The following is a 27,565-nucleotide window of genomic DNA, read 5'->3' on the forward strand; positions in this document are numbered from 1 at the left end:
GCCCAGTACCACCATAATGGTGATTTCTGGATCGTGGGTGTCAAAAGGCCTTGGCGTGGGGAGGTGGAGCGCTGTAGTAATACCGGGCAGAGTGACAGGTTCTGTGAAGGTGATGACGCTGAATCCTGGATCACTGGTGTTCATGTTGTCTCGGCCCTGGTTGGAGAAACAGCACAATAATGAAGTTAGGTGGTAAATGTATGACGGGGACAACATTTCCTCACTCTTCATTCACTTTTGCTTAAGTGTATGTTTCTGTTTGTTAAATTGCATGTGTGTGTGTGCATATACAGTAACACGTGTGTGTGTTTGTGTGTGTGTGTGGGGGGGAGGGGTCCGTCTCTGTCAGAGTGCTGCGATAAGCTTCCTTGATATGCCATACCTTGCCTCACCATCCAAGCCTAACCAAGCTGAGTTAGGCATATTTGGGGGTTTATTTTCAGTTTATTTGGATTATACACTCAAGAGCTTGGAACATGTGCATGCAAGTACACATGCACTCACAGATGACGTGCACACGCACCCACACACACACACACACACACACACTCGGGCATTAACTCAGGCTTGCTCATGCAGATGCGGGCAGTGGTTGGCATTTGTGGCAATTATGTAGCTATTAAATCAATGACTACAAACCAGTCAATGCTTGACAGGCTTTCTTCAATGTAATACAAATTGGCTTTATTAAAATGCCCCTTGTAAAAAGCAAGGCACTCGGCTCCTTTACCCCGATCCCCAATTATCCCCCTTCTCATTCTCAGGACCCCGCTCCTCAGCATAGTAACATTTGTAAATGTCATCGTCCTTAATTCAGCGGAGACAAAGCATGCCTTATCGGTTTAAGGGAAACACATTGGGACGTGAAATTATTTTTAAGACCAAATGCCAGGAAGGCTGTGAAAAGGCCACTGGAGCAGGGTGGCTCGTTAGAGAGTCGGTTCATTAGTCAGCGCTACCTAGCATGCACACACACACACACACGTACATGCACACTGCATTCCTGCGAGACTAGCTATTCAAAGAAAAACTTTCCTCATCTCACCCCTACATACTGTACTCCAACACACATTTGTGAGTCGGCACACTGTTCTTAGATCTGATGAACCCCTCTCTACCTTTCCGCGACCTTGTTGCTCCCCAAGTCCTGACAGCTCAGCTACTTTTCAAACAGTCTAATTCATTTTTTTTCTCAAAACTCCTTTACAAGACCCATTTTCTTGTCCTGCTCAAATTTTATAGTTTGCTTGACTCTGCTTTTATTGGCTCTGAAATCATTTCTCAACAGTATCGCGCATATTAGATTTTTATTGCTTTTTTATTGCATCTCACTTGACTTTCTGATTTACAATGTTTCCCCTCTTATCCATCCTATATTTCATCACCCGCACTTTATGTAAGCAAAAATCCAATAAGGTAATACAGATGCGTATTTCATACACGTTAGACCGCGCGGCCGGCATCCTCATCGACAGTCCTCCTCCTCTGGACAAGTAATGATCCCGCTAACCCCGCTGCACATCCAGCACAGAAACACTCACACGTGCAGTATTGTCTGCAAACTTCCTTTCTCTACATGCTGTTGCTCAACTGCAAGGAAACACGCGTGTTGAAATGTACATTTGCTCCGTTGTTTCAAAAGGTGACGTTTAACCTATAAAGAAGGAAAAACACCCTGTTTCATAAGAACCGTGGACTACAGAACGCACCTTCCTATGTAGACATGGTTGAAACTAGTCCGCCTTCATGAAAAAGCACTGCTGCTGCGGAGAATGTGATTATGCCTTTTCTGAAATTAACTCCTTTTCCCCTAAAATGGATATGTTAGCAATTTGGAACGAACCAAACACGAAAATAAATACTCACACTTGCACTTTTTTTTCCTTTAAAAAAAAAAACCCAGCACCTTGTTTAATTCCAGTAGCTTTGTGTTGGACTTGTTTCCACAAACTCTTCTCTACCCCCCTCCCCTCCCTTCCCCTCCCCTCCCACGGCTGCTTTCACACAGTGTGAGGGGAAAGCCCTGGCAAAAAGAGGGGGACCGGAGGACAAAGGGTTCTTCCCCCACTGTGACCGAAACATCTCAGTATTGTTTTAACGATGCAGAGCCCGACGCAATGGCGTGTTTTGGAAGACACACACACGCGCTCGGTGAATATTCTCTGAACGCTAACGCTCCACGCGCTTACAGCCACAACACCTGCTTCAGCGATGTAGCCATAAACTTTGTTCACCCCCCCCCCACTTTATGGCTGTGGTGGTGCAGTCCGCTGTGTAATACCCTATTCATCACTCACCAATCTGACCCCCCACCCTGTTTCTCTCCCTTCTCCTCCTCCTCCTCCTCCTCCTCTCTCCTCCTCTTTCTCCTTCTCCTCTTCACATCTCTTTATAAAGCTAATGAGACTGAAGTTGGGCCCCTCTTCACAGGGTGAGCGAGAGAGAGAGCAAAGGAGAGGACACATCGCGAGAGGGAGAGAGAGAGAGAGTGTGTGTGTGTGTGTGTGTGTGTGTGTACGTACGTACGTGTGTGCACGTGTGTGTTTGTGTGTGTGCACGTGTGTGTTCGTGTGTGTGCAGATGTGTGTTTGACTGCATATGTGCTTTGTAAGCACATCCAAAGGTCTGACATATCCACAGTGGAGCAGGGTGTAACTTGAATTCAGTCTCTTCTGGTCCCAACATCCCTTCCTTTCTGGATTCGGGGGTCCGTCTTTTTGCACGGCTCATTCACCAGTAGCCTAGCATGCATCACTATTTATCCATGTATGCTGTGGAGCCATGCTGTCCGTGCCAGGTTTGTGTCTTTGGTCATTTCTGGCCATCTGCCTGTCACAAAAAGAGGGAGGGAAAAATAGAGAGGGGGGGTATTTCTGCCGTATTCTGAGTTGCTACCAAGCCATGTGGGGGTTGCTGTGGCAACACTGGGGAATAGTGTTAGGAATGAGGAAGTACGCTGACATGTCTGTCTGTATACATGTTCCTGTCATCAAAAAAATAGAATAAAATCTGCTCAGAGGTCTGTCATATGATCATCTTAGCTGCTTAGTATGATGCTATAGGACTGGTAATGTCATGCCTATAGCAATATATACCATCCATACCAGACTCAGTACCGTCCATGCAGTGTCTTTGTCCACATCTGCATTTAAGTTTTGTCTTCGTTTGATGGCTGGGAGAGCTGGCGCTGGATCAGCTAGGAGAGCTTGGTCTGCTGCGTCCTGTGGGCCCAGAGACCACGTCCCTGCCTGGAGCTGCGACCAAGGAGGTAACACCGAGGGCGGTCTGACAGGACGTAGAAGCAGGGCAGGCTAAATGAACTGCTAGCCCATGCAAACCAGCAGTTCTGATAACACCAAGGGCGGTCTGGCGGCGGCCTCGCCTGGCGTTGACTGTGATGTTTTTGGTGTCGTCGTGTGGAGTGCGAGGAGGTGTGTCGAGGGTGTCTGGCTGGGAGAGCTGGCATTGGATCTGCTGGGGGAGCCTGGTCTGCTGCGTCCGGTGGGCCACAGCACCGAGGGCGAAGCACCGAGGGCGGTCTGACAGGACACGGAAGCGGGGCAGGCTAAGCTTACTGCTAGCCCATGCAGACCGGCAGTTCTGACAGTCATCCTGGCTGGCGTTCGTTCCCTTGGACAGTGTTTTTTTTTGTTTTTGTTTTTTTTTTGTTTTTTTTGTTTGTTTTTTTTGTTTTGTTTTTTTTTTTAGTTTGGATACATGTGTTAGTATGTGTGTTCTTGAAGTTCTTTTAGTTTTTGGATATGTGTTTTTGTCTTTGTGTTGCACTGCTGTGGGCTGGGGGAAACAATATTTCAAATAAAGTGTTCCTGATTCCTGATATAGAGAGATGGATCTAAGTAGGGACACCCGCAGGGTACACCTGACCTCACACGCTGATTTCCTGTCAAACAATGTAATTTTAGAGGGTCATTGGATAAAATACAAACCCCTTTGTTTGAATGTTTGTTGCGTCCTGTGATGTCAACCATATTAACTTCCGTCTAACTGTTGTTCTTCATGGGAAAACCATTATTTGGGAAAGGACCAATAACTTAATGGTCGGAAAACTACCAAGTGAACTTGTTCATTGTAATGCTAACAAATTAGCTGTTGGTGCTAATAGGCATGAACGGGTTTGAGCGTATCTGCTGTGGATTTCCCTGTGTTTAGTGTCCACATGTTGTATTTAGTGTGCGACTATAGAGTCTCTCTGTTTTGTTGTCCATGCAGGTGCAGGCCACGGATGCAGACCAGGGAGAGAATGGAAGGGTTCTATACAGGATCCTCTCAGGTTAGAGCTACTGCACTTCCTTTTTCCTCCCTGATGTTTTTCACTTCCCAAACACACACACACACACACACACACACACACAATGTCATTTAAAGGCCTGATTCCCAAACTGTGGCACTGTGAAATTTGTGATCTTTTGGTAAAAGTATTTAGCAAATTATGCAATACACATGTATGCAATAAACAATACGGTAGTGAAAATTTGGGGCTTTAGAGTTCAGCAGTAGAGCATGGACCTTTCCCTGTCTCGCTATATTTGTGTGTGTGTGTGTGTGTGTGTGTGTGTGTGTGTGTGTGTGTGTGCGTGTGTGCGTGCGTGCGTGTGTGCGTGCGTGCGTGCGTGCGCGCGCAGGGAACAGCAAGAATCTGTTCAGCATTGATGAGCAGACGGGGCAGGTGACACGGGGTCTCAGGGCTCTGGACAGAGAGACCAGCAGCTCCCACGTGCTGGAGGTGGAGGCCTACAACAGTGACCAAGGCAGCATGAGGAGCTCAGTGCGGGTGAGGAGAGAAGAAGGTGGAGGGTGAGGAGCTGGAGAGAATGTGAGGAGAGAGGAAGAAGAAGAGAGATGGAGGAAAGCAGCAGGGTCTAACAGGGAAAGCGAGGATGATGCAATGAGCCCTAGAGAGTTTTTACAGTCACAGAAAGCACAAGAAATGTCTACGGTAGATGTTCAGGTTGAAACGTCTCTCCATGCAGGTCATTGTCTACGTTGAGGATGCCAATGACGAAGCACCGGCGTTTACCCAGCAGCAGTACAACAGGCTGGGCCTGAGGGAGACGGCTGGTATCGGCACTTCTGTCATTGTGGTGCGCGCCACCGACCCCGATACTGGTGCGTGAGAAAGATATCTTGTGTGGAATAAGTTTTCAAATCTTAGCATTGACGGCAGCAGTCAGTGTCTCATAACCTAAGTATGGAAATACTCCCCATGCTTCTGCATCATGGCGTAGACTTCCTCTATTCACTTCCCTATTCACTGCGAAGACGCTTGCGGCTTATCTGCTGCTGTGATAAACTTTCTGCACAGTGATGAAAACACTACAGTTAACAACATGTAAGTGACCTTTTCAGACTAAAAAACAAGCATCAAAATGAAAATAACAGTTAGACCATGTAAAATAGGTAACATGAAAATGTAAATAGATATTAAAAACAGCGGAAAAGAACCAAAAAAAAAAAGAAAATGTTAAACGTATAGCATAGTCTGTCGCCACAATCTGCACGTTGCAGTTAGAGCCTTAACATCAGGGCGGCATGGCTCAGGAGGTAGAGCGGGTCGTCTAGTAATTGGAAGGTCACTGGTTTGATCACCAGCTCCTGCGGAGAGCATGTTGAAGTGTCCTTGAGCAAGACACTGAACCCTTAACTGCTCCTGATAAGCAGGTTGTCCCGTTGCATGGCAGCCTCCGCCGTCAGTGTATGAATGTGTGTGTGAAAGGGTGAATGTGAGGCGTACGCTGTGAAGCACTTATAGACTAGAAAAGCGCTGTATAAATGCAGTCTATATGCCATTTAACATAACAAGAGTTAAAACAAAATGAAAAATGTTCCATATTATTATTATTCCATGATCTTAGGAGAATACTTGATTCTAATTTGAATGGCGGAGGTCATTAAATAAATGCATTGTTCTGTAAAACTGATCCTTCTGATTCTAAACTTGTTTTGAATGTTCAATTTCAGCCGCACCCTGTCATGTAAACCTTCAGTTTACATGATCTCATACCTAGGTGACGATCAAAGCTACTGAAATCAATAGTTTAAAAAAAACATTATTCGGACCATATGTTTATCTAAATAAACCTTCCAACCCTCATCTATGGTCATTAGCTTTGGGTAGTGACCAAAAGGGTGAGATCACGGATACAAGCGGCTGAGATGAGTTTCCTCCATGGGGTGTCTGGGCTCAGCCTTAGAGATAGGGTGAGGAGCCCAGACATCCGGAGGGAGCTCAGAGTAGAGCTGCTGCTCCTTCGCATCAAAAGGAGCCACTTGATGTGGTTCGGGAATCTGATTAGGATGCCTCCAGGGCGCCTTCCTTTGGAGGTTTTCTAAGCATATCCAACTGGGAGGAGACCCCGGGGTAGACCCAGAACTCACTGGAGGGACTACATGTCCAATCTGGCCTGGGTACGCCTTGGGATCCCTCAGGAGGAGCTGGAGGGCATTGCTGGGGAGAGGGACATCTGGAGTGCCCTACTTAGTTTTGCTGCCACCGCGACCCGACCCCGGAGAAGTGGTTGATGATGAGATGAGATGAGAGATGTTTATCTAAATACTTTTTCCAACAACACTCACCTCTCTTGCCTATGCAGCTTAGCTTTCTTACATGTATTACCATTATGAATCCATGTTCATTGACACCCCTTCACCACACCCCTCTCCCCCCAGGTGACGGTGGTGCCGTAGCTTATGCACTGGAGTCTGGCTCAGACCGAAAGTTCGAGGTAGATGTGAGTACGGGCCTGGTGACCACAGTGGACTACTTGGACTATGAGACTAAGACGACCTACCTGATGAACGTGTCGGCCACCGACCAGGCCCCTCCCTTCCACCAGGGCTTCTGCACCGTCTACGTCACCTTACTCAATGAGCTGGACGAGGCCGTGGCCTTCTTCTCCGCCGGATACGAGGCGTCGCTACGGGAGAACATTGCCACGGGAACAGAGGTGGTGCAGGTTCAGGCCCAGTCAGCCGACAACCTGAACCAGCTGACTTACCGCTTCGACCCTGACACCTCGCCCGCCGCATTAGCCCTCTTCAAGATTGACAGCATCACGGTGAGAGACTTAAACAGGCAACTAAAGCATACTATATCGACTGCATACTACATATTCATGCAATGAATGTACAGAGTATGCATTGCGTGCATTTATACAGACTCGAGAAAGACTCACCCACTTCTGCCAAATAAGGTCTTTCATCAGCTTACTGTCGTGTAAATGAGCTCAGTGGTCACTTATGTGCTCTATTTAGAGTGCAAAATTACTTTCATCGTGTTGTGAAGCTAGCTGCTATTGTCAACTAAATACACACATGGCACTAAAGCAGACACACCCAAGCAAACGGCTATTATTCTTTGTAACGACAAGGTAATCAACAATCTTGTTTCTGTAAAACTCCTTACCCTCTGTCCATTTATACGTGAGGAAATCACCGATGTCTGAATCGCTCCACTCAGATATTTGTGTCTCCCCTCCTCATCCTCCCTCTTCATCCATCTTCAGGGCCGTATCACAGTGACGGGCCTGCTGGACAGAGAAAAGGGGGATCTCTACACCTTGACTGTTGTAGCTGATGACGGCGGCCCTAAAAAGGACTCCACTGTGGTACGAAGCCTCAAGGATTTTTTTGGGGGGGGGGGTTGTGTTTGTTCTGTTTAGGATTTGTTTATTTTCGTTCATTGCTTTAGATCTCTTCTTTCCATCTGTTGCACGTCTTGTCCATTCTGTTTTAGAAAAGCTAATGGCACTGCTCTTTCCTCATTCATTGCACCCCTCCTTGGAAATGCAGAAGGTAAGATTTGCTCTCCGTTCTATTTAGAGCACTTTGCAAGTTTGAATGCATTTAAATGCTTGTCTGTCAAGTTGTTGTCCCGCATTTTTTAGGTCACGCGATCCTTTTTCATCTCAAAGGTGAGTAGTGTTTCGTTGAGCAAGCCCTCAACAGAACCTCATTCGTTTGGTCTTTGACCTCGACAGGTGTCAATCGCCATACTGGATGAGAATGACAACAGCCCAGAGTTTGACATCACGTCTGATTCATCTGTGGACATCCTAGAAGACACTCCCATAGGACAGAAGGTGGCCATGGTGCTCGGGAGGGACAGAGATGCTGGGAAGAACGGGCTGGTAAGGACTGAGGATAAGACTGTCTGAATCCTAAATAACACAATCTGAATTCTTATGCTGTGTAACCTTTCTTGTAATGTTGGCCTTGTGGGTTTATGTGTTTATGTGCAGGTGAACTCCACTGCAGTTTGTTGATTTGGGTTCAGATCATGGAATGTCTTTTCTTTTGCATTTTCCTTTTTCTTTCGCTCTCTCTCCTACTTATTTTTTGCTTCTTTTGATTTTCCCCCCTTTTTCTCCCTAATTGTATCCAGCCCATTACCCCTCTCTTCCGAGCTGTCCCGGTCACTGCTCCACCCCCTCTGCCGATCCGGGCAGGGCTGCAGACTACCATATGCCTCCTCCGATACATGTGGAGTCGCCAGCCGCTTCTTTTCACCTGACAGTGAGGAGTTTTACCAGGGGGATGTAGCGCGTGGGAGGATCACACTATTCCCCCCAGTCCCCCCGAACAGGCGCCCCGACTTACCAGAGGGGGCGCTAGTGCAGCGACCAGGACACATACCCACATCCGGGTCCCCACTCCAGACACGGCCAATTGTGTCTGTAGGGACACCCGACCAAGCCAGAGGTAACACAGGGATTTGAACCGGCGATCCCCGTGTTGGTAGGCAACGGAATAGACTGCCACGCCACCCGGACACCCTCTCCTACTTGTTCTAATTGTCTCTCCCTAACTTTCTTTTTAGGTCAATTTCACTCTGGTGGCAGGGAACATGCAGGATGTTTTTGAGGTCAAAACTGTGAACCACACCTATGGGGAGGTCTACGTCAACTCTCCTCTAGACAGAGAGTCTGTGGACCGCTACCTGCTCAAGGTCACACAACAGTACAAAGTCTAATACACAGTAGAATACATATCAGCACACACAAGAAGCGATGTTCTGAAATGTTCCTTTAACTTTTTTTGCCATTTTGGTATGTGTGAGCATCTCTAGGTAGGGTACCTATACACTGAATCCTGCCCACAGTACAAGTAGAACTTCATGGCAGCAACTTTCCCTTTGTTTCCTTTGCCAAGCAGTAGCTTCCAACCCATGAGATGAAGATGTTTTTGAGAACTGCACAATCTTTTTGTAATGTCTGTGTGATTCTAAGGCTTCTGACCCTGACCTGCACCTTTGCTTATGTATGAGTGTACCTGCTGTTGGTGTGTGTGTTTTGTTGCGACAGGTGCGGGCCATAGACAACGGCTCCCCTCCCAGATACACAGACCATTCCCTCACCATCAACATCCTGGACGTCAATGATAACATACCAGTCATCGAGAGCCAGAGGGGCTACAACGTCAGTGTAAGCGAGGTGAGAGAGACACTTGTATAAACACAGGCAAATACTTGTTATTCATGGCGGTATGCATGACGTCAGCCCATATTTTTGAGACTTTATGGAGTTTTTGCGTGCGTGTGTGTGTGTGCACATTCCAGAACGTTGGCGGAGGTACGTCTGTCCTGCGTGTGGTGGCTACAGACCGTGACATCGGCCCCAATGCCATGCTGTTCTATTACATCACTGCCGGCAACCAGGACCTGACCTTCCGCATGGACCGCATGACGGGGGAGATGGTGACGCGGCCGGCACCTCCGGACCGCGAGCGCCAGCAGGAGTACAGGCTTACCGTCACAGTGGAAGATGATGGCACACCACCACTATCAGTAAGATATGGCAAACACAGACTGGGAGGCGTTATATATCCCAAAAACAATATTCATGTTACAGTCATTTTAAAATCTCAATATCATGAGAAAGACTTGATACTTGGAGAGAAAAAAAAAACGCTTTCTTTAAGAAAATGATATGGCCATTCATGTGAGGTAATTAAAAGTAAAAGTAAGAAGAAAAATTGACTTGGTTTAAGGTTTTGGTAACACCTCTTAACAACTAAACACCATATAGCATTTACAATGTATTAGTTAATAGTTAGCCCCGTGATGGCCTGAGCCCTGTGGTGCACTAGCGGCCTGTCCAGGGTGTCTCCCCGCCTGCTGCCCAATGACTGCTAGGATAGGCTGCAGCATCCCCGCGACCCTGAGAGCAGGATAAGTGGCTTGGATAATGGATGGATGGATGGATAGTTAATAGTTAATTCATGTTTTATAAAAGATGAATACATTACTAAATCATCACCGGAGCCGTGACTCCAGTTTTCCCTCGTGTTTCTCTGTTCCCTGCCTCCCGTGTGTCTCAATGTTTATCAATGCTTACCATAGTGTTCAATAGCTTTGAAATGATTTAATAATGTGTTGTCGGTGTTTTATAAAGCATGAATTAACTATTAACTAATACACTGTAAATGCTTTATAATGTTTAGTTATTATAAAGTGTTACCAAGGTTTTTTTGGGGGGGGTTTTTTTCTAGTAAGGTGGCACAGTGGTTAGCATGGTCGCCTCACAGCAAGAAGGTCCTGGGTTCGAGCCCCGGGGTAGTCCAACCTTGGGGGTCATCCCAGGTCATCCTCTGTGTGGAGTTTGTATGTTCTCCCCGTGTCTTCGTGAGTTTTCTCCCACAGTCCAAAGACATGTAGGTCAGGTGAACCAGGCTGTACTAAATTGTCCCTAGGGGTGTGTTTGTGTGTGTGTGTGTGTGTGTGTGTGTGTGTGTGTGTGTGTGTGTGTGTGTGTGTGTGTGTGTGTGTGTGTGTGTGTTGGCCCTGTAATGGTCTGGCGGCCTGTCCAGGGTGTCGCCCCGCCTGCCGCCCAATGGCTGCAGGGATAGGCTCCAGCATCCCCACGACCCTGAGAGCAGGATAAGCGGTTTGGAGAATGGATGGATGTTTCTAGTAAGGTCATAACTTAAAATTAGTGAAGCAATGCAGCTCCTTTAAACACTACACTATATATATACATATATATATGTGTGTGTGTATATATATATACACACACTCACTGGCCACTTTATTAGGTACATGTTGCTAGTACCGGGTTGGACCCCCTTTTGCCTTCAGAACTGCCTTAATCCTTCGTGGCATAGATTCAACAAGGTACTGGAAACATTCCTCAGAGAGTTTGGTCCATATTGACATGATAGCATCGCGCAGTTGCTGCAGATTTGTCGGCTGCACATCCATGATGCGAATCTCCCAGTCCACCACATCCCAAAGGTGCTCTATTGGATTGAGATCTGGTGACTGTGGAGGCCATTTGAGTACAGTGAACTCATTGTCATGTTCAAGAAACCAGTCTGAGATGATTCGAGCTTTATGAGACGGCGCGTTATCCTGCTGGAAGTAGCCATCAGAAGATGGGAACACTGGTCATATAGGGATGGACATGGTCAGCAACAATACTCAGGTAGGCTGTGGCGTTGACACGATGCTCAATTGGTACTAAGGGGCCCAAAGTGTGCCAAGAAAATATCCCCCACACCATTACACCACCACCACCAGCCTGAACCGTTGATACAAGGCAGGATGGATCCATGCTTTCATGTTGTTGACGCCAAATTCTGACCCTACCATCCGAATGTCGCAGCAGAAATCGAGACTCATCAGACCAGGCAACGTTTTTCCAATCTCCTATTGTCCAATTTTGGTGAGCCTGTGCGAATTGTAGCCTCAGTTTCCTGTTCTTAGCTGACAGGAGTGGCACCCGGTGTGGTCTTCTGCTGCTGTAGCCCATCTGCCTCAAGGTTCGACGTGTTGTGCGTTCAGAGATGCTCTTCTGCATACCTCGGTTGTAATGAGTGGTTATTTGAGTTACTGTTGCCTTTCTATCAGCTCGAACCAGTCTGGCCATTCTCCTCTGACCTCTGGCATCAACAAGGCATTTTCGCCCACAGAACTGCCGCTCACTGGATATTTTATCTTTTTCGGACCATTCTCTGTAAACCCTAGAGATGGTTGTGCGTGAAAATCCCAGTAGATCAGCAGTTTCTGAAATACTCAGACCAGCCCATCTGGCACCAACAACCATGCCACGTTCAAAGTCACTTAAATCACCTTTCTTCCCCATTCTGATGCTCGGTTTGAACTGCAGCAGATCGTCTTGACCATGTCTACATGCCTAAATGCATTGAGTTGCTGCCATGTGATTGGCTGATTAGAAATTTGCATTAACGAGCAGTTGGACGGGTGTGCCTAATAAAGTGGCCGGTGAGTGTAAATAGTGTAGTGTTTAAAGGGAGTGTAATTTCAACAAAACTTTCTGTCTCACTCCTTTGTCTTAAAGCAGAAACCTGTGACTTTTCTCCATTGTTCTGTCCATCTGGACCATGGCGTCAGCATCTTAACCAAGTACTCTCCAACCATGGTTATGGTGCCAGTTAGTTTTATGTGAGCTGGGTGCACAGGGAGACCGGGTTGCATGAACACCCGTTTGACTGACAAACATGTACATGTTGCAGATAACATCACCAGGAAAAAAAGACTGAAATGCGATGCCAACGTGGTGATGCAACTGTAGGACAGACATTCAATATTGATATTGTCAATATGAGCAACAATGGCTGCTACACCTTGTTTGTAGTCTGAGAAAATGAGTTGCAACAGGTCTACTTCTCTCTGCCTCCTGCATCCACCTATAGTGGATCACTGTTCTACTGTAGCATTGATCGTCTGTCAAACAGCATCATCACATTGTCCCCGCATTTCAAACGGATGAAACAAGGACTCATTAATGGAGAAAAACCATGTATTGTAGGAGTCAATAATACTCTAATGTCTTATTGAGAGTGAGATTTGTTTTGTGGTTTGGTATTAATTCTACTTGAGACGTGTGAATGCACACATCTCTCATTGTCAGTGGAGGATTTCAAATTAGACCCACACAAGTGACACAACATTTACAACAAAAGGCGTGTATTGCAATGAAGTGCTTTGGAGCCGCACTTCCTTCTGAGAACTGGGGAAATCAAGGTTTGACGTTTGTTTCCCAAACTGATCACACTTCTAGCATGTTCGGTGGCCGGCAGCTCAAGTTTTTGGTGGTGTTACACAGGGAAACACCCAGATTTGATTGCGTGTACATCTATTGAACAATCCTCCCCCCTGCTGCTGCTCCCAAAGACTCATGTTGTGAATAACCTTTACCTACATTCCTAAGAAATGATGTGGCGTCATTTATCTCCTTTTTTCTCCTGCGTAGTATGACACACTGTCCTCCACAGAGTGTTATCAATCTCATCTTAACTGCTGCTGACACAGTTCATGGTGGCTTGAGCTTGGCTGCAGAGGATTCAAGTGAGGCCAAGAGCAGTCCTCTGGGGTTATCCCACATCACGGCTCACTACAGATCCCTCTTTTGGTCAGTCCTCGCCATGCAAGCACGGCGACTACAATACCAGACTCATTGGAGCGATTCCCTGCACTTGCATGAGCCAGTGAACACAAGATACAAATCAGATATCCAAGGCTACATTAACACAACTGTGAGGCGACCTGACTCCCATTTTTTTCCTCGCACATCTGACATAGTTCAGATTTAATTGCTCACAGCGTGAACAGCAGAAAAACACATGGTATCTTATTTTTGTTCTGGCTTGGATACAGGTGTGTGATATCAAATCCTTATTTCCTGTCTCCGCCATCAGATCCAAGTTTAATTACTTTTTGACGATTTTTTTTTTTTTTTTTTGCCCCCGAAATGACCTGTCGAAGTCATCATCAGTACACGGTTTCGACTTCCTGGCCACAATTTCCATACAAAGAGAAGCGCTATGTCAGGAAAAACGATGGTAATGATCCGCTAAGTGGAGTATTTTAATATTCTAAATTGGGCTATTGACTTTTCAGTCCGCCTCACACAGTAAAGTCAACACAATGTCACCAACTTTTGACTTTCATCTTTGTGGGTTGATTAGCTTATACGAACAGAAAGTGCCCTGCTGGGTAAACAGGAAATCCACAGCTCTGGGCCACATTTGCAGAAAAGGGAAGAAGTGCGATTGCTTCCTGTTTAAACATGTCTGTAGTATTTAAAAAGCTCTGTTGTGTTCGCAGTACTGCAGAGAGCAACGGAGAGCATGCAACTTAGTGAGTGGGTGCACGTTTGTTGTACTGGTGTCACTGCCAGCTGTTCTTGCGGTCGCGTTTTTACCTGCGTTTACATAATCGGATGAAGCATCGGTAGTGTAAGTCTGCAATGACTGGTGCATCCCGTGTCAACTGAGATCAACTAAATGGACGCGAGATGTCAATTAAATCAGAAGTTTCCAGAAATGACGTTAAGAGAAGACACGGGCACTTCCACAAGCTCCCCTTCTCCAATCTGCCTCGCTGTCTCTTCTCATAAAACAGGATCCCCGAGATTGTTTCATCATTTTCCGTTCTCAATGCCAGCTTCCCTCCGGCGTGCCCCGTCGTACAGGCACACAAGTGGAACAACCTTGTTACATCTAGAATGGCTCCCTAGGCACCAAGAACAGCATGTCCTTGTGTAGTGATAACTTTGGAGAGCAGCCAGGGGATAAGAGCAGTGATTTAGATGACTAGACACATGGCTCGAAGATATAAGAGCTCCACTTTATTATTTAAAACCAGAACAAGGACTATTTCACATAGATATTCAAAGACTGTACAGGACTAACACTTCCACAGCGTTGCTGTGTCAATGAAAAGCTTTTTAACAGAACAAAACATCTGTACACACACACTGTATACACACACTGTATACACACACACACACACACGAAAAGACAAAAGAAAACAGACATACAAGCAGGTCCTGAGATATTTACTTTCAACATTTGCTACAAAGTTCACTCGGTATCAAAACAAACAATAATAAAAATAACAACAGTCGTTTCACACGATCACACACGGTATAAATGATGGTGACTTGGGGAACACTCTGCCTGTCTTGTTTTGTGGCCCTCGTTGATGTAGCTGTCTCCGGCCAAAAACATTTCAAACCCGTTTCCCTGTCTGCGGAGGAAATCTCTTGCATTGCAGAATTTACATCCCACCTTAGCGTGTAAAATGGGATGTAAACCACTACAGGAGATGCTGTATACCTGTCAAAGTTACATTTGCTCAATATCATAACACCAGATATAACGTCTTACTTCAAACTTGTGTACAAACCAGAGAATGTCTGAAAGGAAAAAGAAAATTCCATTAGAAAAACGAAAACATATCCAAAGCAAAATTGGACTTTGTGGCAGTGATGAAGCGTTATATTACAGATTATCTATAATTCTACTCTAAAGACTGGACTATGCACTTCTATTCTCAAGCACCATGCGTGAACTTGTAAAATGTACTTATTTATTTAACACCTGTTAGTACTTTCAGCATTGTATGAATGTAATCACTGCCATTTTTAAGTGCTGGGTTTAGCCTGTACGGGTATGTACGGTGGGGAGCGGGGGTTACTTTAACAGAGCTAACAGTAACTGAGGTAGCAAAGACAGGGGGGGAATAAGGAAACTGAAGCCCTGGGAAATTATATAGTGGATCAGGATAATGCCATTTGCAAACAGGTGCTTTGGGTCAATTTGCCCAAATACACCGAGGCTTGATTAACAAGGAGAATGTTCTGGAATCCAATAGCCAAATCCCTTTAATACAAGGACAGAAATTGTAATGGATGACATTGACTGGTTCCAGGAGCTGCTTCATGCCCCCCCCCCAAAACATGCACAGCCGTGTGCACACAGACAGACGGACCCCCACCCTCCTAACACTAGTGACATCCCAAGCAGCGGGGGGCCCCATCACACCCAGAGACCAGGGCACCTGTTGTTGCAGGAGCCGTCATCAGTAGTCAGACGGTGCGTCACACACATTTCCCGCCCCCTGCCACAACACAAGTGCTCAGAAGCAAAGGTTCCTCCAGTGCCCTCCAGCTGTTGTTGCAGGTGGAATTACTTTTGGACTGAGGAAAAAAAAAAAAAAAAAACAGTTCTTTCGCTCCTGAGGTCCAGACAGTGCACAAAGAGCTCTACCAGCAGAGTTGAGAGACGGGCCATAAGGGCGCCATAGCTCTGATGAAAGAGAGATAAAGGAGAAAACCACCGGATGGTTTCCAGGTCAAGGGTAGTGAAAGATGAAGGAGATCCTTCCCTCTCTAAACTTGTAAGAAGTCTGGCGACTCAGGGATGGGATCTGGAAAAGAAAGGCAGCAGTCACTTGAGAGTATCAGAAGAATATTGGATCAAGATTAACTAATGCTCAAATGCATCAACTTGCAAAAGGTTATGGAAAGTTACTTGTGAGGGTATTTGAACGGTAAACATAGTACTTCCTGTTTTAACTTGAAACACCAATAAATGTTAGAAAATAGATTGCAACTCACAAAACACATTTATCAACACCCATAAACACATACTAACATGCTTAAATAAAAACTGCTTACTAAGATATGGCGCACCAAGAAACTGACCAGAAAGCAGAACAAGTGACAACGTTTTGACCAGAATTGCGACGTGTTAAAAGCAAAAGGGAACTGTTGCTGGTTAAACGCTGCTCAGTTGCACATCAGCAAAGCGCCATTCTCAAAAAGGAAAGCTGAAGTGAGCCGTGCGCTCTGCTTCAGATTTTTTTCATTTTTGAACTAAAAGGGTTGTGACAGCGAAAATGCACCTCGAAACTAAATTTCTGCACTTGGATGACTGTATCATCTCTGATCTTTTTATCAATACATCTGGCCTCAAAACAGCTTTCTCAAAGCAGGAATCCAAATAAATGTGGCTGTAATATGACTATACTTGGTTTATACTCATCCCATACCTGATAAACCCATACACTTGTTGAGTATTTTGGAGGCGTAAAGTGTCCCCCTCAACCCGTTTCTTTGTTCCCTTATTTTGTATGGAAACCTTTCTTTTTCAAATTTGTGTCACTACACCTGTGTTCATATGCTGCTCGTTTGTTCAAGATTTGTGGATATAAACAGTCAAAAATACAGGGAATCATATGTATATATTGTGATTTTGGGTGGAATTTCTCGACGCTGGGTCCTGTTCCTATATTTCCCCATATATACTGAGCTGACCAGGAAATGGGGCAATCCACCTCAGAATGTGTGGAATGTCTGCACAGGTGCCCCAGGAATTTGGTAGGAAAACACTCAGGACTGAACTCACCCCACCATAACTAATGTTGCAGCATCAGTTCAGTCTGGAAAAGTAGCTGAAGGAGCCATTAGAGTTAAGTGAGAGTGCTGGAGAGTGGAGAATGATTTCATAGGGAGATGAGAGGGGGTGGAGGTATGGGTGAAAGCAGGTGGTTTCAGTTCTGTATTGAAGGAAATTAAGACTCCACACGTACGACTTTCCTGTCAAAGATCCAGCCATGGTGCATGTGAGTGCACGTTTGAGAAAGCATACATATGGTCATGTTCCAGCCAACATTTCCACCAGATGCAGGGTGTTTTGTGATTTTTGGTAAGAGGCGTGCAAAAATGTGGGGGTTTTTTTTCCGATTGCAACAGGGTTTTAACCTTTCTAAGTGTGTGTGCTGAAATGTGCATTTCCAAAACTAGGGCCTTGCGCAAAATCATTGCGAGCAGTCTGTCATTATCTACATAGATTGGTGCAAGCGGAAATGTGAGGCATCTTTTTATGTACGCACACAAAATGTGGTTGATAAAATGTGATTAACCCCTTGCTGTGACTCAACAATTCAGCTGAAGTATTGACAATTTGTCATTTGCATTAGCAGCTCCTGTAACCTTCTTCCCTTGTCAGCTGATGATGAGCCATAGGGTTCCGCGGGAACATACTATAGACTTGGTGCGTTAACCATGGCAGGATATTTTGCAATTCAAAAATATAATAATATCCATTGCGAAGCTGAAAGATTAATCACGATATCAAGTCAATTAAATTGTGACTCCCAGAGATTGTATTATTTATTGACATTAACACAAGATGGCGCTGTAGTAATAATCTCATTTTTGCTTGACTGATCTGTTGTTGACCCTGACACTCACTGGCCGTAGTAATTGAATATTGGCAAGAAAATGGAGGAGGTGAAAATAGAAGATCAATCAATCATTCAAGTTGCATTTTATATAGAGCTTTTCTAGCTGCAACAGCCACTCAAAGTGCTTTACAATCAATTAATAAACACACATACACCGACGTCATGTCAACTCAAGTATTAAAGGTACAATTCAGTTTTTCTTTTTTCCTCTATTTAAGAGTCCCCTAGTTCAGCTTTTATCAGCCGATCTTTTGCTCCGTCAAACTTTAAGTCAGCTGTATGTCATAATTTTAGTTTTCCGGCACAAAGGAAAGAAAATGGGGACAAGATTGCGGACCAATCAAATACTATTTGCCAGTGCACATTGGCTTACACGACGGCTAACACCACTAACATGCTCCACCATCTACAAAGGCATCATAGGGACAAGCTACAATCGCCACCTGATAAATTAGCAAAAGGCCAAACAACGCTTAAAAAGTCATTTGCTGCACCGCTTCTGGCATCAAGTCAAAAGGCGAAAGAGATAATGCAAAGCATCTGCATTTTATCACTAAAGACACGAGACCGTTTTCAGTAGTTGAGGATGAAGGATTTCGAAACCTTGTCAACACGCTGGAGCCCAAATATCATATTCCGTCCAAGTATGAGGATGTGAAGGTAAAGTTAAAGAAGATACGGAAGCCCTGAGAGGCAAGAGAGAAAAAATCTGGCGATCCATTTTCTAAGTTAATTGTTTTTGCTCCTGCGTTTATGAGAGGTGGAAAAAGGGGTTTTGCCAGGGTAATTTTTCTACATTCCTTAATTTTTTTTCCATCTGTGAAACAGTTGGAAAAAATTTTTTGCCAGGATTATCTTGACAAGTGTTTGTTGTTGTACTACTCATTTAAGCCACAAAAAGCTTAAGTACACCACTATCCCATGTCCTAAATAGGACTGAAAGCATTCATGTTTTCTTCCAGGTGAATTTTGATTTCTCCATGCACTCTAAACCCAAGTTACATACTACATAAAGCGCTTTGAGCGGCTGTTGCAGCTAGAAAAGCGCTATATAAATGCAATCTATTTATTTGTTTACATATATTGTGTGTTCACAAATTGTGTAACATTACTGTCATGTCTTTCTTTTAGCTAGAAATGTATTTTAATTGGCGCTAATCTGCCGTTAGCGTTAGTTATCCGGACGTTAGCCATTAGCCCACTAGCTAGCAAGTGAAATGCAGTCCACTCAGGGGTGGGCAATCTTATCCAGAAAGGGCCAGTGTGGGTGAGGGTTTTTGTTCCAACCAAGCAATTACACAGCTGATCCCACTAATCAACCAGTAGCATCTTTGCTGAGGAACTTGATTAGGAGACACAGGTGTGTAACTGCTTGGTTGGCACAAAAACCTTCACCCACACTGGCTCTTTCTGGATAAGATTGCTCACCCCTGCTAGCCATGAGCAATATTTTTCACTCACTAGCTTGCGGGCTAACAGCTTACGTCAGTATAGCAGATGGAAAAAAAAACAAAAGGAACTTAGATTTGCCCTGACAAAACCTTTTCACTTGTTCTTAAGTCATAACACAGTTAGGGATGGGTATCGTTAGGATTTTATCGATACTACTACTCTTATCGGTACTGCTTATCGGTTCGGTACTTTATCGATACTCTTATCGGTTCTTTTTGATTATTATGCAAGAAAAAAAAGACAAGAACAGAATCGGCATTGCTTTATTATTCTATTATATATCTTTATATAAATATAAACAAATATTATTTATTCAGCAGCAACAGTAGTAGCAATGTTTTAAATGCATCTGAATTATAGACTTTATAATCAACATTCAACAACAACAAATAAGATAAAAAATAAAAGTAGATAAAGATAAAGAAAAAAATAAATATATATTAAAGATAAATTTTTACAGCAAAAGGCTAACGGAAGTTCAAACAAACAAGAACCTAGAACATTATCCTAACAGTTCTTCTGCAGAAAAATCAACATATCTGCCTTCTCCGGCAGGAGTTGTGATCTCTCCTGACTTATAGTGTCCCCGGCTATTAGCCTAGCTAACTCCGTATCTATGGCTTATATATTTGTAGCTAAACAATTAGCTAAGCAATTATATTTTATTTATTGGCCTATTCGTAATAATTCGTTATTAGCCTAGCTAGCTCCATATCTATGGCTCATACGGCTTACCTGCAGTGGACGTGGATGGAACACTACGAGCAAAGCAGTCGAAAATGCCGCATTTCTGCAGATTAATACCATGTTTCGACAGATTGCTTGTATTGCCACCCTTACTGGCAAATGATTTGTTGCACTTGTGGCAACGAGCGTTGTTGTCATCGACTTTTGAAAAATATACCCAAACTTTTGAACGTTTAGTTCTCTCCGCCATGATGAGCACTTGAGCAGAGCTGTCTGTGCGTGTGTGAGCGAGTGTGTGGAGCACAGCCCCGCCCCTCGCGCAGTAAGAGAGCGAGACAGAGAGATGGAGAAAACGGCAAACAAGATTATGTTCGCGACGTTTAAATTCCTCGAAAAACACAATTGCCACAATATAAATCTCACTCCATGATTTCTCGAGTACCTACCGACTACCGATAGCAGAACCGAAAACGTCGGATCTTAAAAATGCTCCGGTTTTTACTAATTTAGAACCGGTTCCCGTTTAGAACCGGGTTTCGGGGGGCATCCCTAAACACAGTAGAGAAAACAATTTAGATCAGACTTCGAAAATGGATCAACATACTTTTTTTTCTCCCTTGCCTCAGAGTCATGATAACCACAGACAGCTGGATCTCTCTTGCTACCCAAAGCTACGTAACCATCAGCCCACATCATAAACTGCCAGTGGGAAATGGTGAGTTTTGAACCGTGAGCTCTGAATTGCCTAGGTTCCCAAATGGTGTGCCATGAGGCAAGTCCAGGTGTGCCGTGGGATTTTGTGAAACTATACATTATTATCGCAATATACAACTAAAAAGTTATTAATGAATTTTTAATTTTCTGTCAGTACACACTCATTTCCCAATACAGAGACAAATTATCCGCCTAAAAAAATAATTTCTTTAAAAACCTTCTGTCAAAGGGAACCCCAGTTTTAGCCATTCATGCAGTAGATGTGGGAATTATTAGAGCGTGACAGGTCAAAGGTCCTGATTGACAGTCAGTGTGAAGGAGGATAACAACATGAGAAATCCGTAAGGGGTAAAATGGATTGCCAGTGCAGACCATGCACCACCTACAGAAAAGAGGAAAAAACGTTCAATAGACAGTATCACAAAAGCTATCTGTGTTATTGCTTCAGCTGGACCGAGGATGTCAACAGCCCTCAGCCCAACTGCGTCTTCTGTCGGGAGAGCATGACCTGTCGGGAGAAGTTGGCTAATGCTAACATGGTGCCAAGCAAGTCGAGGAGGCACTTGGAAACCAAACATCCCTTCCACATTGAGAGAGACTTGGCGTACTTCAAAAGAGTGCGGGATCTTAACCAGAAGCAGCAAAGACCGAATGATGGACTGTGTGAAAGTGTCTGATAAGGCAATGGAGGCAAGTTATATGCTAGCGGAGCTTATTAAAAAGCAGAACAAACCTCAAACAAACATTTGTGAAAGAATGGGTCATTCTGAAGAGCTCAGTGAATTCAAGCGTAGTACTGTCATAGGATGCCACCTTTGCAATAAGTCAGTTTGTGAAATTTCTTCCTGCTAGATATTCCATGGTCAACTGTAAGTGGTATTATTGAAAAGTGGAAGCGTTTAGGAACAACAGCAACTCAGCCACAAAGTGGCAGACCACGTAAAGTCACACAGCGGGGTCAACGAGTGCTGAGGCGCATAGGCATAAAAGTCACCAATGCTCTGTTGACTCAATAACTGCAGAGTTCCAAACTTCCTCTGGCATTAACATCAGCACAAAAATTGAGCGCCAGGAGCTTCATGGAATGGGTTTGCATGGCCAAGCAGCTGCATGCAAGCCTTCCGTCACCAAGCACAATGCCAAGCATCGGATGGAGTGGTGTAAAGCATGCTGCCACAGGACTCTGGAGCAGTGGAAACGTGATTCATCACTCCACAGGAGTATGATTCGTCACTCCACAGTCACGCTTCTCTGTCTGGCAGTCTGATGGATGAGTCTGGGTTTGGCGGATGCCAGGAGAATGTTACCTGCCTGACTGCATTGTGCCAACTGTAAAGTTTGGTGGAGGAGGGATAATGGTATGGGGTTGTTTTTCAGGGGTTGGGCTAGGCCCCTTAGTTCCAGTGAAGGGAAATCTTAATGCTTCAGCATACCAAGACATTTTGGACAATTCTATGCTTCCAACTTGGTGGGGACAGTTTGGGGAGGGCCCTTTTCTGTTGTTCCAGCATGACTGTGCCCCAGTGCACAAAGCAAAGTCCATTAAGACATGGTTGGGTGAACTTGGTGTGGAAGAACTTGACTGACCCACACAGAGCCCCGACCTCAACCCCATCAAACACCTTTGGGATGAACTAGAACGGAGATTGCGAGGCAGGTGTTCTCATCCAACAGCAGTGCTTGACCTCACAAATGCTCTTCTAGCTGAATGGGCAAAAATAACCACATACACTCTCCAAAATCTTGTGGAAAGCTTTCCCAGAAGCGTGGAAGCTGTTATAGCTGCAAAGGGGGGACCAACTCCATATTAATTTTGATGATTTGTCCAAGCAGCTGAAAGCCTGTAACACTGGGTGCATGACTGGTAATACGTTGGTGAACCATATTATGTATGCAGATGACCTTGTCATTCTTAGTCCCTGTAGCGCTGGTCTCCAGCAGCTCCTTGATATATGTTCTGTGTATGGTGTGGAGCATGATATCAAATACAATGCTAGTAGTAAGAGTGTTGTCATGATCTGCAGAATCAAAGAGGTCAATCAACTAAAATTTCCTGATTTTAAATTGTCTGATAATAATCTTGTGGTATGTAATAAGGTGAAATATCTTGGGCACTATATTACTGAACAAATGACAGATGATGATGATATTTATAGGCAATGCCACGTGATGTATGCACAAGCAAACACTCTGTCATGCAAGTTTGGTATGTGTTCAGTTAGTGTGAAGATGTCTCTGTTCAGAGCATATTGTACAACACTCTATACTGCACACCTGTGGTCAAACTATAAAAAAGCAAGCTTACAGAGGCTTCGAGTGGCTTATAATGATGCTATGAGAATACTACTAAAAAGACCTAGACGGCGTAGTGCAAGTGAAATGTTTGTGGCTGCAGGAGTCAGTACCTTTCAGGCTCTTCTAAGAAATCTCATGTATAAATTTATTTGCTGGCTCAATGACTCTGATAAAATGATCTTCAAGAGTTTAACTAATGTAAGATTCAGTGCCACATGCTACCAATCCCGGCAGTGGGACCACTGGTATAGCTGCATTCTTTTAACACACTGACTTGTTCCATTTATGTTATTTTATTGTGTTTACTCTGTGTATTGTCTAGGGTTTGTCTTTTACCTATTTGTCTTTGTCTGTTATGGACCCTGAGTCTGCAATAAAGTTTTAAATTGAATTGAATTGAATTAATGCCTATGGATTTAGAATGGGATGTCATAAAAGCTCTTGTAGGTGTAATGGCCAGGTGTCCCAATACTTTTGTACATACACTCACCAGCCACTTTATTAGGTACACCTGTCCAACTGCTCGTTAACGCAAATTTCTAATCAGCCAATCACATGGCAGCAACTCAATGCATTTAGGCATGTAGACATGGTCAAGATGATCTGCTGCAGTTCAAACCGAGCATCAGAATGGGGAAGAAAGGTGATTTAAGTGACTTTGAACGTGGCATGGTTGTTGGTGCCAGACGGGCTGGTCTGAGTATTTCAGAAACTGCTGATCTGCTGGGATTTTCACGCACAACCATCTCTAGGGTTTACAGAGAATGGTCCGAAAAAGAGAAAATATCCAGTGAGCGGCAGTTCTGTGGGCGAAAATGCCTTGTTGATGCCAGAGGTCAGAGGAGAATGGCCAGACTGGTTCGAGCTGATAGAAAGGCAACAGTAACTCAAATAACCACTCATTACAACCGAGGTATGCAGAAGAGCATCCCTGAACGCACAACACGTCGAACCTTGAGGCAGATGGGCTACAGCAGCAGAAGACCACACCGGGTGCCACTCCTGTCAGCTAAGAACAGGAAACTGAGGCTACAATTCGCACAGGCTCACCAAAATTGGACAATAGAAGATTGGAAAAACGTTGCCTGGTCTGATGAGTCTCGATTTCTGCTGCGACATTCGGATGGTAGGGTCAGAATTTGGCGTCAACAACATGAAAGCATGGATCCATCCTGCCTTGTATCAACGGTTCAGGCTGCTGGTGGTGGTGTAATGGTGTGGGGGATATTGTCTTGGCACACTTTGGGCCCCTTAGTACCAATTGAGCATCGTGTCAACGCCACAGCCTACCTGAGTATTGTTGCTGACCATGTCCATCCCTTTATGACCACAGTGTTCCCATCTTCTGATGGCTACTTCCAGCAGGATAACGCGCCATCTCATAAAGCTCGAATCATCTCAGACTGGTTTCTTGAACATGACAATGAGTTCACTGTACTCAAATGGCCTCCACAGTCACCAGATCTCGATCCAATAGAGCACCTTTGGGATGTGGTGGACCGGGAGATTCGCATCATGGATGTGCAGCCGACAAATCTGCAGCAACTGCGTGATGCTATCATGTCAATATGGACCAAACTCTCTGAGGAATGTTTCCAGTACCTTGTTGAATCTATGCCACGAAGGATTAAGGCAGTTCTGAAGGCAAAAGGGGGTCCAACCCGGTACTAGCAACATGTACCTAATAAAGTGGCCAGTGAGTGTATAGTGTATGTGTTTCCTCTGTTGTCCTCTCACTGGTTTGAGTTGGGCATAGGGTTAGGCATCCAAAATTCTGATTCCAGAGGAATCGTTAAGAAATTGAAATTTCGATTCTGCCTATCAGTTCCTAAATCAATTTCACTCACGGTAAAGTTTGTTTCAGTTTCCATGCTGGCTGCATGCAGCTTCTGTAGTTTCCACCTCTGCAAGTTAAATGTGTGCCATCATGGACCAGAACAAGCGGCGGTCGAAAGTATGCCTTCGTTTTGCCTTGAAAAATGACGGGTTGGCACAGTGCAACGCCTGTGGCAAAATGATTTCGTGCAAGGGAGGGTGCACAACAAATATGGCCAAATATCTTCGCCTACACGGTGTACAAATTAACCAGTGTACCGTGTTTGACACGTTGCGCCGGTCTCCATCTCCTGCCTCGGCGTCCTCTTCAGCCAACCCTGAGCAAACAGCAAGCAGCACCTCGTCGCAATTGGGTAAGCAAAAATTAATAATGTTTGTCTTCTTCGCAACAGCGAGACAGCAAACAACTCATACATCAGCAAATTCCCATAAACTGTATGCAAATACTGAAATGCGTTTTTTTTTCTGTGCTGAATGCTCACGTATACAGCCTGAAAAGGCAGGTACGCTCATTTTTCTAAACAAGAACTGTTTCTAATTTAAGGAGTTTAATACCTGGTAGTCCGGACCAGGTTGTGACAGTGTCTTTATTTCATCGTCTTCATGTATGAAGACAGTTCTTGTAAATGTAAATGTAAGAATGAGACATTCACATGAATGATCCGTTCTTAAAGCAGAATGGCTTGTATAAAAAAATGTTAAATACATTTTTCTTCTGTGAAATAAACATGTGACCTGTTTTGACCCTGCCTCTCAAAGAACCGGAATTGAAAAACAGAATCGGAATCGGAATCAGAATCGTTAAAATCCAAACGATGCCCAACCCTAGTTGGGCAGGACTGTGTTGGAGGGTGCTAACGTCAGGTAATTTCACGTCGTTTAATGTACCAGTCAGAATTAGGGAGACGCTTATATAAGCTCCACCTTTACAGCGATCCATGTGACAGTTATCGGTATTTGTACCTTTGGGATACACAGAAGGTCAGCAGTAAATGTGCAAACATATAACACAAACAATTACAAGCACAAAGTTATTAAAATTAGTTATAAAAAGATGAATGCCACCATGCAGTTTGCAGTTACCAGAGTAACCAAGTGTTTTGGTATCACCTAATTTAACATTAGAGTGTGTTTAATTAAAACTGATGCCGTTTTGTTTTATTCTAGCTCTGATTAATATTTGTCGCACATCTTTAAAAAAAAATCACTAGAACATTCTAATATTTGAAACCAAGTTTTCAGGATGGCAGACTGAATGAAATGCTGTGCATATAGACTTCATAACCAGATGTGGCTGGTGAGATTTGAGGCAGCCACAAGAGTAGATTTTTAACAAGATTTCGATTAGTATGACATCTGCAGACATATCTGTCAGTGATCTTTGGCTAGATATGAATGTTAGTGTGCGTTTGTGGCCATATGCATGCGCTTCTATTACCCTGTACTGGAAAGAAGACGTCCCCAAGTCCGACGGGAGAAACAGGTGTTCCTGGATCAGACAGCAAGTGATGTCCTGTCTCCGAGGACTGCCTGGCCATGATCTGAGACACAGTGCGGGTCTTGGTCTGTGGGGAACCTCCCAGGAACACAGGGTTCTCATGGCCCTGAGCCTCACTGAACACACACACACACAAATGGAAAGAGGTGCATACTGATGAGACTTTTCAGTGTTGTGACTCAATACACTAAAAACCAGAATGTCTATTGATATCTAAATGTTCACAACTTCAGACAATATGTGTTATAGCTGAGATGTGTGTACCGATAGTCTCATTATGATTACTAGTATCCTCATTGTGATTACTAGTATCGTCATTATGATTACTAGTATCATTAACTAATATCATAAGGGGACCATCAGCTTAACAAGAAATGTGGCCATTCAGATCACTTGGGGGAAACTACAAGCTGTAAATCAGATGTAAGTTAATTACACCGATACTAATGATTAGCAAAAAAAAATTCCATTAGCTGTGTTACTGTAGTGGGTCTGCAAGGCCAGCTGCCAGCCAGACTGTGGGAAAACTTACCTATCCATTCTCACCAGCTCATGTGCACCTGGGAAGGAGGAAAAAGGAAACAGGATATTGTGAGAGATCTCTGACAGAGTAACTCACGGAGAGTGTGAATGCATTTCCCTTAATCTCCCTGGGAGATTTCTATGTGGTGCATCTTATTTCTGCTTGGGTTTGGAGGTGTGTGTGTGTGTGTGTGTGTGTGCGTGTGTGTGTGTGCGTGCGCGCGCGCGGTCACAAGCATTGTCTATGTAATACTCACGTCTGCTAGACTGCGTGTTTTGTCTCTGTTTGTACACCAGCACCAGTATAAGAAACAGAGAAAGGAAAGCCATGATGCAGGCTACTGTAGCCAGCACCGCTGACACAGAACCTGGAGATGCAAGTGAAAGATCATGAGTTACATTTGCCTAATAAGCAGTCTGTCAATCTGTTGGACATGTGTCACTAAGGTCTGACTCAGTATACATGTGACATACCTTCAGGTAGCTTGGGGTCCCCGACTGTGCAGACTTGAGATCCATTACTCCCTGGAAAGAGATCCAGACACATAGGT

General features: G+C 44.5%; 2 protein-coding genes across 4 annotated transcripts in view; one reads left to right on the forward strand and one right to left on the reverse strand.

Annotated features, from left to right (window-relative positions):
• vsir (V-set immunoregulatory receptor) lies at positions 1 to 27,461 on the reverse strand. 3 transcript variants are annotated; one of them, XM_056291727.1, is made up of 4 exons: positions 27,272 to 27,461; positions 27,025 to 27,052; positions 26,433 to 26,608; positions 1 to 156 (listed from the first exon to the last, which is right to left on the reverse strand). In XM_056291727.1, exons 1-4 carry the CDS (start codon positions 27,342 to 27,344, stop codon positions 131 to 133), a joined length of 303 nt encoding a protein of 100 aa, XP_056147702.1. In that variant the 5' UTR covers positions 27,345 to 27,461; the 3' UTR covers positions 1 to 130. The 3 variants fall into 3 exon arrangements, with proteins under 3 accessions (XP_056147702.1, XP_056147704.1, XP_056147701.1); XM_056291729.1 differs by lacking the exon at positions 1 to 156 and adding an exon at positions 7,388 to 7,544; XM_056291726.1 differs by lacking the exon at positions 1 to 156 and adding an exon at positions 14,585 to 16,189.
• The window catches only part of cdh23 (cadherin-related 23), a 330,925-nt gene that overhangs the window by 263,447 nt on the left and 39,913 nt on the right, over positions 1 to 27,565 (forward strand). Inside the window, exons 28-37 of the mRNA XM_056291725.1 lie at positions 4,231 to 4,291; positions 4,644 to 4,792; positions 4,992 to 5,127; positions 6,688 to 7,076; positions 7,524 to 7,625; positions 7,810 to 7,812; positions 7,998 to 8,147; positions 8,837 to 8,965; positions 9,321 to 9,449; positions 9,575 to 9,802. Coding sequence (XP_056147700.1) covers positions 4,231 to 4,291; positions 4,644 to 4,792; positions 4,992 to 5,127; positions 6,688 to 7,076; positions 7,524 to 7,625; positions 7,810 to 7,812; positions 7,998 to 8,147; positions 8,837 to 8,965; positions 9,321 to 9,449; positions 9,575 to 9,802 — 1,476 coding nt within the window. The remainder of the gene's footprint in view (positions 1 to 4,230; positions 4,292 to 4,643; positions 4,793 to 4,991; positions 5,128 to 6,687; positions 7,077 to 7,523; positions 7,626 to 7,809; positions 7,813 to 7,997; positions 8,148 to 8,836; positions 8,966 to 9,320; positions 9,450 to 9,574; positions 9,803 to 27,565) is intronic.

The sequence above is a fragment of the Lampris incognitus genome, chromosome 13, assembly GCF_029633865.1.
Source record: "Lampris incognitus isolate fLamInc1 chromosome 13, fLamInc1.hap2, whole genome shotgun sequence".
NCBI lineage: Eukaryota > Metazoa > Chordata > Actinopteri > Lampriformes > Lampridae > Lampris > Lampris incognitus.

Coding starts and splice junctions, on each gene's coding strand:
- vsir (XM_056291726.1), bottom strand. CDS start 27,344: ATGGCTTTCCTTTCTCTGTTTCTTATACTGGTGCTGGTGTACAAACAG. Junction 27,053..27,271: donor AAACACGCAGTCTAGCAGAC/GTGAGTATTACA, acceptor CCTCCTTCCCAG/GTGCACATGAGCTGGTGAGA. Junction 16,190..26,432: donor CGTCTTCTTTCCAGTACAGG/GTAATAGAAGCG, acceptor TTTCTTTTCCAG/ATCCCATCCCTGAGTCGCCA.